The sequence below is a fragment of the Carcharhinus amblyrhynchos genome, chromosome 4, assembly GCF_965287045.1.
Source record: "Carcharhinus amblyrhynchos chromosome 4, sCarAmb.v2.hapA, whole genome shotgun sequence".
Classification (NCBI taxonomy): Eukaryota; Metazoa; Chordata; class Chondrichthyes; order Carcharhiniformes; family Carcharhinidae; genus Carcharhinus; species Carcharhinus amblyrhynchos.
The window spans coordinates 23,949,956-23,959,984 of record NC_137327.1 but is presented as its reverse complement, the minus strand read 5'-3'; the positions used below and the strand labels follow the sequence as shown (position 1 = coordinate 23,959,984).

Sequence of the window (10,029 nt, the reverse complement as noted above, 5' to 3'; positions counted from 1 at the left end):
TGCACTCTCTCCAAAGCTTCCACATCCTTCTGATAGTATGGCGGACAGAACTGCACACAATAGTCCAAACGTGGCCTAACCAAGGTTTTATACAGCTGAACTCTTTCCCAACTCTTGTACTCAATATCCCAGCTGATGAAGGCAAAAGTCCCAAGACTCATTATTTTTTGGGCTCTTTGATTATGCCCCTGAATTTGACAGTCAACTTTATTAATTGAATATTCAAAGTTTTACTTGATTCAGAAGAACAAGCCTAGGTTTGGAAGTCAGTGCAATAAGAATCTTTACAATGTAGATATATTATGTTAATAAACAACCATACTCCTGCTTAATCTTAAAGTCTTTTACACCAAATTTCTATTAATTTGTTGATGTTACAGGAGTCCCAGCCTTTGGCCACAATATTTTATCTTAACTACACAAACATCTTTCTTATGTCTCAAATGGATTGTATTTATTTATTACCCAGTAATATTATGTTATTTGGTGATTGACGTCCATTCATTAGTAAAATGAACATCTGGACAAAGTAATTGTGCAAGATGCAGATTGTAATCAGAGTGTGACATTGCTTGAGCAGTAGATAATGTATTTGAATAAGCTCCATAGTGAAACCAGAAATTGTATGTCATAGCTTATTGTTGCTGGATTTACTTATCTGATTTATTAAATTAAAATGTCTTGAACATATCTGGTGCATTTCTTAATTTGCAATACCAGTGAAGCATACCATACCACAGCCCTTTCAATGGCCAAAGATTGACACTATCTTATCCACAATGCTTTCACAATATTAGTGCTGGTGAATTTTCCTGCAGTCAGTAGAGACACAAATACTGGTGTTAATCAACTTCAGCAACAGCTTTCAGTAAACAAGTTGTATTTAATTAAATGATGCTACAGATTTCACACATTTAGTCTTTTAAAAAGACCAGGTTTAACTTTTTTTTCCCCATTTTAAGTTTCTGTCCTCCTGACCTCACTTAGCCAGAAGTGATGTTTTTGGTTCTATAATCACTTAATACTTAAGGTGCCAATTGGGTAAAATAACTGGGTACCTGGTTCCTGTAGCATTCTACATGACAAACGAAATAAATTACTTTACAGAACAGAATTGTAGTGAGAAAAATCTACGTTTTTCTCTTATTCAGGATTTTGCTCTTCTCTGTCTTCTACATGACATGTTATATGTATAAAATTACTTCCCCCCCCCCCCCCCCCCCACCCCACCCCACACACAAACATTTTGGGGCTGTATTACTAAACCAGCAACTTCCTGCTGTAACCCCAGCAGTAGTCTGTAGAAAGAGCCTGGATCTAAGCCAGGACCTGGATGTGCCAGTTCTCTTCCTTTACAGAGAGATCCCCCTTGGCCTTGTGTTCACCTCTAACAAACTAAGTAACAAAAGGGAGCAGAGCCAGGGACTCCCTGTACTGGGAATCCTGCTTTCCTCAGCTTAATGAAACCTGGCCTAATTTGAAACCTAGCACATCTAGTGAGATAAGATACATCAGCTTCCAGAAGGGGCTCCAGCAGACGAGAGGGCATCACAGCCAAGGCAGTAAGCCTGCAACTCAAATAGCAGAGCTATCTTACTTTAATGGTCTGAGGGAACCATAGACACAAAAGTCATTCCTCCAGGGTAAAGGGAAGGGCTTGGATCATTGACATTTGGCTGCCAACCTGCTAGCCCATGGAAATAATATTCCCTCTCTCTGCCCTCACTAATGCCAACAGGGTCAGAAGCAGGAGCACTCAGGAGGCATAATTCCAGCATTATTGCTACGATCACAGCCAAGAATTTTCAGGCCCTCCAGCACTGAACCCAACAGAATACAAATATTTAGTAGGAAGGCAACTCATCTGCATGGACAAATGGATATCTGACGCAGGATAAAAAGAGGAATAATGCCTTTGAACTCAGCATATCTAAATTCAGCAGGCTTACCACCTCCAACCTTACATCAGCTGCCATTGAGGCTAGGCAATGAGAAAATCCCATATATGTCACACAAAGGCAACTGAAAACGCACATTGAGAGACAGGATGCAGTGTATCTGGCTGCTTGCATACTGACTGTGCCAACAGGACAGCCATATTAATTCAGTCCCCTTTTGTGCAGGTTCACAAAGGTAAGCCAGTTATGGTCATGTTAAAAAGAGGTATTCAAGACTCCTCCAGTTCAAGCAGGCATCTTACTAACTCACTATCATGCTGATGTTTCCAGGTTATTAGCATATATTAAAAATACATTATAGGTTAACCAGGAAAATGTAATAATTCAAATCTGACAACTACAGTACGTAAGAAAAAAAATCACAGCACCAATCACATTACATTGTACAATATTTGCATTTTTTAAAAAACTCATTAATGAAGCTCAAAACATTTACAATTTTCATAAACCTGAAGTTATGGTTTCTGAAACACAACAGGCTTCATTTCTCCCCCCCCCCTTTCTGTTCTCTTAGAAATTGTGGTGGTTGTAGGATTAATTTAGATTTGTAGTAAAAATGAAAAAAAGGTTCCTCAACTGGTTTCCAGTACAGACTGCAAAGCTGGAACTGATACCATTTCATGAGCTATAAGTAACCAAGTCCATCATTGGTCTTTTGATACCAATCGTAGTTTTCGCTCCTTCTCTCCAAAGCTTGCGGAATGATGCTGTTATATAAAACTGAAGACCAGAAATCACTTTCTCTCAGGAAAGATTTATTGCTTGTGGCATTGGGGCTGGACAATGGAACCCCTCTCCCTGGTTGTGCTGAGGCTATTGTTTAAAATAAATCTTTGAATGTGGATCTTCAAGTGATTAAAGGGTGAATTAAACCGTAGATTGCAATCCCACAACTGCAGTGCAGCATGAACAATTTATGCTAACACAAAATCATTGTATACTGAGTTATAAACAGTTGAGTGCAGAGACAAAAAAAAGTATTGAAAGCAAATTTGATAACCGCTCCATGCAAGTTGAACAAAAATCTAATAATCAAACATTGAATCTGCCTGCTAGTTTCCACCAAATTTCCACCCTGAATAAACAGCTACATTTCATTTTTTATGGAGAAATCCTCAAATCAGTGGCACAGCTATCTGAATTTGGGTGGGAGTAAAGAATCTCCTGTTTTATTTGTGGGCAGCCATGAGAGGAAGTTTGCTTCGGGACACCCCTATGTTTGAGTGTGTAATACCCTTCACCCTCCAGTCTGGGCCACATGTTGCTTTTTGTAGTATTCCATTTCTAACTGATCGCACTCGCTTTAATTTCAGGTATATCAGAGATCAAATCTGCCTTCTCAGTTTTGCAAAGCAGCACAAGAATCTTTTATTGAAAGTGGGGAAAATCAGGTCCTAATTTGCACATGTATTTTAATATTGTTTTCCTGTGGACATTTCAGAGTTTATATTCTAGCTGGTTGACAATCGATGTTTTGTCACAGATAAGTTAGTCCAAATTGATACAACCTTACTAGTGCAAGATGCCAACTGCAAATCTTCATTGTCATAAAAATACTTGAGACTGGATATAAGTAAGAAATGCACACCCATTTTCATGCTTGCAACACTAAAAAGGCCACCGCATTGTGGTCACACCTTCAGCTGGTTACAAAATGGTAGTCTTTTTGATCAAGTGTTTGAAAATGTGTGTCAAGACATAGGGCAGCAGCTGGCCTCCTCGTGTTTGGAAAGAAGGGACATTCTGGAGAAGGTCTTTGAGCAGCTCTTGCACTGATATCGCTTCACATCCGAGTGTGTCTGCAGGTGTGCCCGAAGGTTTGAGCGATCTGCAAAAGCCCTGCTACAGTGAGGACAGGCAAAAGGTTTCTCCCCTGCAAACAGTAAGAATACAAAATCAGCTACGAAGGCACCGCAATCTTCCACAGCAAGCAGGATGCACGATTTTTTATTTTAAATAAGAGCAGGCAGGATAAATGAGAAATTAACTTTTTAACTTAATCTGTATTATATATGATACTGATTTTCCCTGATTCCCAAAGAGAAATGAAAGAAAAGCAACTTCCATCCAGATCTCTGCCAATTCCAGTTCACAACCAGCCTTCAGGAAGAAGTGTGGCCTTCTTAAATTTCCTTCCTCTTTGCTACCACTGCTTACCTCCCAGCTTCAAATTTAAAATAGGGAAATATTTGTACCCTTTTATAGAGTCATAGAGGTTTACAGCATGGAAACAAGCCCTTTGGCCCAACTTGTCCATGCCACCCTTTTTTTAAAACCCCTAAACTAATCCCAATTGCCCACATTTGGCCCATATCCATCATACCCATGTAACTATCTAAATGCTTTTTAAAAGCTAAAATTGTACTGGCTCCACTACTACCTCTAGCAGCTTGTTCCAAACACTCACACCCTGTGTGTGAAAACATTGCCCCTCTGACACTTTTGTATATCCCCCCTCTCATCTTAAACCTATGCCCTCTAGTTTTAGACTCCCCTACCTTCAGGAAAAGATATTGACTATCTACCTTGTTTATGACCCTCATTATTTTATAGACCTCTATAGAGATCATCCCTCAGCCTCCTACGCTCCAGAGAAAAAAGTCCCAGTCTATCCGGCCTCTCCTTATAACTCAATCCATCAAGTCTCGGTAGCATCCTATTAAATCTTTTCTGCACTCTTTCTAGTTTAGTAATATCCTTTCTATAATAGGGTGACCAGAATTGCACACAGTATTCCAAGTGTGGTCTTATCAATGTCTTGTACAACTTCAACAAGACATCCCAATTCCTGTATTCAACTCTTCCTGTGACACACTTCGTTAGTACATCGCAAACCTGGCATAATGAATCATTTAAAGCACATGAACGGGAATAAAACTGAGAAAGTAATTCACTGCCAGACAGTTTAACTATGTTTATATAGTTCACTTTTTAAACAATTTGCTATTTATAGATATATTAGCATGCCATTTTGTTCATTTCATGCAGTGCATTTTGGGGTTCACATACACAGAAGAAATTTTCACTTGGTGCTTAATTGTAACCTTGAGAATTAATGTTTAAAAGGTCACTAATGATGGAGGACTTCTCTGTCTTTAGGGTTTAGCCAATTGCTGAGTGCAAATAAATTATTTTAATGAGCACAGGAACTGGGCCGTTTTTTAATTTCATAGAATCCCTACAGTGCAAGGGAGGCCATTTGGCCCATCAAGTCTGCACCAACCACAATTCCACCCAGGCCCTATTCCCATAACCCCACATAAACCCCTGACACTAAGGGGCAACTTAGCATGGCCAATCAAGCTTACCTGCACACCTTTGGACTGTGGGAGGAACCCAGAGCACCCCAGAGGAAACCCACGCAGACATGGGGAAAATGTGCAAACTCTGCACAGACAGTGCCCCATGCTGGGATTTGAACCCGGATCCTTGGCGCTGTGAGGCAGCAGTGCTAACCACTCTGGCACTGGGCAATTTGTGTTGACGTGCTAGACAGTTCTTTTACTGTCACTTTTGTGATGCTAACAGAGATACTGCTTGTGGATTAAGCAATATTTACTCTGGTTACTTAAGGAACTGCCAGATTCCCAGACAAGCCCTAAACTAGGATGTTTGAGCTTTTCCTTGGAACATCTAAATATAGTAAACAATATAGGGATCTGGGTGAGGGCTAGAACACCACCTGGGTGAAATTCATGGCAAGACCAATTTTCATCAGAATTGCTACTGGACACGTTGCTATACAACAATACCAAATTATTAAAGAAAGATCCACACTCTCTCCCATATACAATATCAGCAAAATCCACAGGTTGTAGTTCTAAAAATTGATAAAGACAAACATAGCCATGCTGCCTGTTGCTTTATCCCTGGAATATTTTGCAACAATAATGAAATGACTTCTTGGGTTTCTCAGGGAAATCAACCATTGTATGTCAGCCAGAGGCTACATTCTGCTTCATCTCACACTGGGAAATGCAACAGACAGATCAATACACCTTCCTTTTGAGGTGCAAAGTCTACACTCCAACTATATTCATCTGGTAACACATCTAAAATGAGGAAATTTGTTTACATTACTGTAAAATTCTTCAAGTACCAAAAGTTTGAAGGCAGTAACAATCATGGTAGAACTTTCACTTTGTCATATTAGGAAAAATATACAAATGTTTTAGGACCAGCATAATTTCTCCCTATTGTGTATCATCCACCTTCAATCCCTGCCAAATTGGCACTTCTACGTTGTGAAAAGAATTCCAGCATCCGCAGTAATTTGCTTCTATTTTACATAGAACTGCCTGTCATTCAGTGTGATAGGGAGGGGAGAAAAAAAGAGCAACATCATCGCAGAGTCCAATCCCATTCTCACTAACATACATGAACTCTCCATAAGAGGATGCTGAATTGGAAGCTGATTTTCTCTGCCCCCTCCAAATAAAACAGGAGTGTTTTATTTGTACTTACCTGTATGTGTTCTGATGTGCCCCTGTAAGAGCCATGGTCTGGAGAAGGCTTTGCCACAGATTTTGCAGACACAGGGCAGTGTGTGTGTCCTTATGTGCATTTTCAATGCACCCAAGCTCACGTATTCCTTGTCACAATACTTGCAGTTAAAGTATTTTCTAGTCTGTGATTCACAGTGAAGCTGTCTGTGTTTAGAGAGCCCAGACAGAGTGTTGTATGCCTTATGACACTGAAAGCACTCAAACTTCTCTTGGGTTGCTTCAGCAGTGCTTTCGACCTCGAGGATTGTTTCCTCAGCGTTGCTGTCTCCTTTAGACGTGCCATTGTTTGTGTCTCTTCTTTTGGCTTTTTTGGAAAGGGACAGGTTAAGGTCATTCACTGTATCTCTTAGTGGGGTGCTGCTGCCTCTGACAGCCGCACATTCCTTAACACTGATCTCCAGGGTTGGTTGGCTGCTGAATGGTGTTTCTGTTCCAATGTCAGCATCCGGAGGAGGGGGCAGACACACTCTGAGACTGATAGGAGCCCTGTCCCACAGTCTTGGCGGGTCACAAATGATTGGAGTGAGCACTTCAGGCTGTGGAAATGTCAAACCCTTATATAAATAGGGTGAAACGGCTGTTGCTGAAAAGAAAGCAAAAAATATCAATCATGCGAGTTATTTCTTAAATCTATTTAGTGAAGATTCACATCCACATTACCTTGTTTCATTTGCATGACTAACAATAACAAAGACAATATTCCAACTTTGCAGCACACAATCAAATTCAAGCTATATAAAAGCAACAGATTGTTCAAATTTCAGAAAAATAAGACTTCACATCCAGTCCCACAAGTCAATCTTTATGTTAATTGTGTTAAAATTAAATTTACTATTATTTTTGATAGAAACATGTTTTTATTTTAACTCACTCAGGTTAATGCAAATGTTTTTTTTTTGCTGAGATTACGCGTCAATAGTTCAGATTGCACACAGCCACCTGTTGTGTGACATCTCTAATTTCAACAATTCAGCAAGGCACATTGTTAAACGCAAACACGGCACAAGGTACTTTACATTAGAGATGATCTGTTGTTGCTTTTGTGGCTAAGCAAGATGAGTTTTGAAATAAAAAGAAAAACAACTTTGGGGGAAAAAGAGGTTATGTCATTAATAGGAACTGACACCTGCTAAAGGTGCATCTCAGATTACAGTGATTCACAAGTCACAGCACAAAAAGGGAGTCTTTTTTGAATTATGTAAGGCCACACAAGTCTCATAACAAACTGATACAGGGCAATAATGGATATTGTACACAGGTCTGCATTCTGCAAATCTAAGAGGTGAAGTTATTATGGTGACATCCAAATTCACCAGCCAACAGTCTACATTTTCTAAGGAAAAATTAGTACTAAAATGGAGAGAAAATGAAATACTTGGGAGTATGCTCTTTGTAAAAGAGTCCTTAGAAAAATAAATTATCACAATGTGCAAAAGAAAATTTGGGATAATTAGTTTATTTATTAGCATCACATTAACACTGCAATGAAGTTATTGTGAAAATCCCCTAGTCACCACACTCCAGCACCTGTTCGGGAACACAGGAGAGAATTTAGCATGGCTCATGCACCTAACCAGCATGTCCTTTGGTTTCCTCCAGGTTCTCCGGTTTCCAACGCAGGCACAGAGAACGTGCCAACTCCGCACAGTGACCTGAGTCAGGAATCAAACCCAGATCCCTGGTGCTGTGAGGCAGCAATGCTAACCATTGTGCCACAATTGGGGAACAGTGAATATAACCAAACCAAAAAACCTATTGATAGCAAATTATTCCATCCTTCAAAAATCAAAAGATATTTGTTCTTTTAAGTGCAAATTTTTATAAAACAAAACTAAATGATAGATTTAAATGATAAATGTCATAGTGAAAAATCAAAGTTAGAGAATACAGAAGCAAAATAATTTACTTTATTCCTCAAGTAAAAAGTTACAGTTTATAAATTGTTAAGGAAGTGCATTATCATAAAACTTCCGAATTAAATGCTGCACTAATCCTGAATTTCATTCATGCAAAGGAACGGATCTGTAGATTACAAGCCCAGGTCACCTTCCTACAAAATACACTTGAGTATATTAATAATGCATATCGCACAACCAATTTATTTCTATGCCACTCACATTTTCTCCCTCAATTGCACTTAAAAGTTACCTAAATACATTTTGAAGAAACGCCTCCCTGGCAACGAGAAGTGACCCAGTTAGCAACGTTTTACAGCAGGTTATTCGCTTACAATAACTTGCACTCAGTGATCAATGCCACTCCTGGTGGTTTCCCCACAAGTTAAAAGGGAAGTCTGGTATACAGCATGAAACAAGCATTTTAAAAATAAACTACAGAGGGGATTTCTGAAGAAACTGCAGTTTGATTTAAAAAAAAATCATCCCAGCGCAACAGTGAGGAGGACAACCGAACACTGGACACAGCCCAAACAAACTCGTTGCCTATTTAAGACAATACAAGTCCTGAGCTGGGAGAGCGAGCATGTGAATAAGAATACGAACCCTCGTGTGAGGCTATGCACCTGCTGAGATTCTTTTTATTTTACAAGGCGCGGTGCTACAAACTCTTACTTGTTGAACAGTTTCACTCAACACAAACCCTTTTCTCAGTTTTAACTGGGGAAAGAGAGAAAAAAAGTACAAACTTGTCATTCTCATGGTCACACCGTGCCGGTTTATACAAATACTAGGCAGTGCAAATGTTAACTTTTGTTTTAAAAATAAAAGCAGTTACGAAACGAAATTACAACAGTTTTCAAAACAAGTAACCGCAGTCAATGAATTACAAGTAAATTACACGTTTTAAAAAAAAACTTTTTAAAAGTGTATTTAAATAACTAAAAAAAAGTTTCAAAAGTTTTATTACCATTCTGTATTTCCAGTTGGCTGTAGTTGGGTTTCTTGGTGCTGCAGTGTTTCTTAATGAGGAAAGAACGGGGCATGACTGCTGCTTCTCTTACCCCCACACTGTGAGCATTCAGTCTCCAGTCTCTTCAAATCTGCAACCCGTTAGCTGAGACCCCCAGATGGGGGAGGGGGGGGGGGGGTGTAGGAGAAGAGTGACTTGGAATGATGACCAAGGGAAGAACAAGTGCAATGGTGGAATCCAACCCCAGCCTATTCCTCATTTGTGGAAAAATATCTGAGCGTCAGGTGCGGGGGCGGGGCGGGGAGAGTGAGACTTCATTAGCATAGACCTCCATGCAAGCCAATCTTACAGAGGCTGTGTAGAGAGGGGGAGCCTGGCGCTGTCTATTCTGCTGCCCACTAGAACAGGTGCATCCCAGAACTGGAGGCTGAGCTCCACAGACCAAGCGCAGGCTTTCACACCGCAGGGATCAGAGCGTGTTATTGACCCCTTCAATCACATTTTGGTTTGACGTTTTAAGGTTCCCTTATGACTTTTTTTTTCCCTGTTTCGGGTGGTTCCCGAAGGGGCTGCCCATTTTACTTTGTGCCTCAGTGCGTTTCATTTAGTTTTAATTGCTTTGCCTAAAAGGCTTCACAATGCACTGACACAAGATTGTCATTACAATACAGTTTTAACGCCTTTAAATCTGTGATTAA

The 10,029-nt window shown here is 39.9% G+C and overlaps 1 protein-coding gene across 1 annotated transcript; it reads right to left on the bottom strand.

The window, feature by feature from the left end:
• Positions 1–1,255: 1,255 nt before the first annotated feature.
• snai3 (snail family zinc finger 3) lies at positions 1,256–9,498 on the bottom strand. The gene is made up of 3 exons (XM_080186838.1): positions 9,329–9,498; positions 6,423–7,046; positions 1,256–3,831 (listed from the first exon to the last, which is right to left on the bottom strand). The coding sequence occupies exons 1-3, from the start codon at positions 9,402–9,404 to the stop codon at positions 3,650–3,652; spliced, it is 882 nt and encodes a 293-aa protein (XP_080042964.1). The 5' UTR covers positions 9,405–9,498; the 3' UTR covers positions 1,256–3,649.
• Positions 9,499–10,029: the final 531 nt, after the last annotated feature.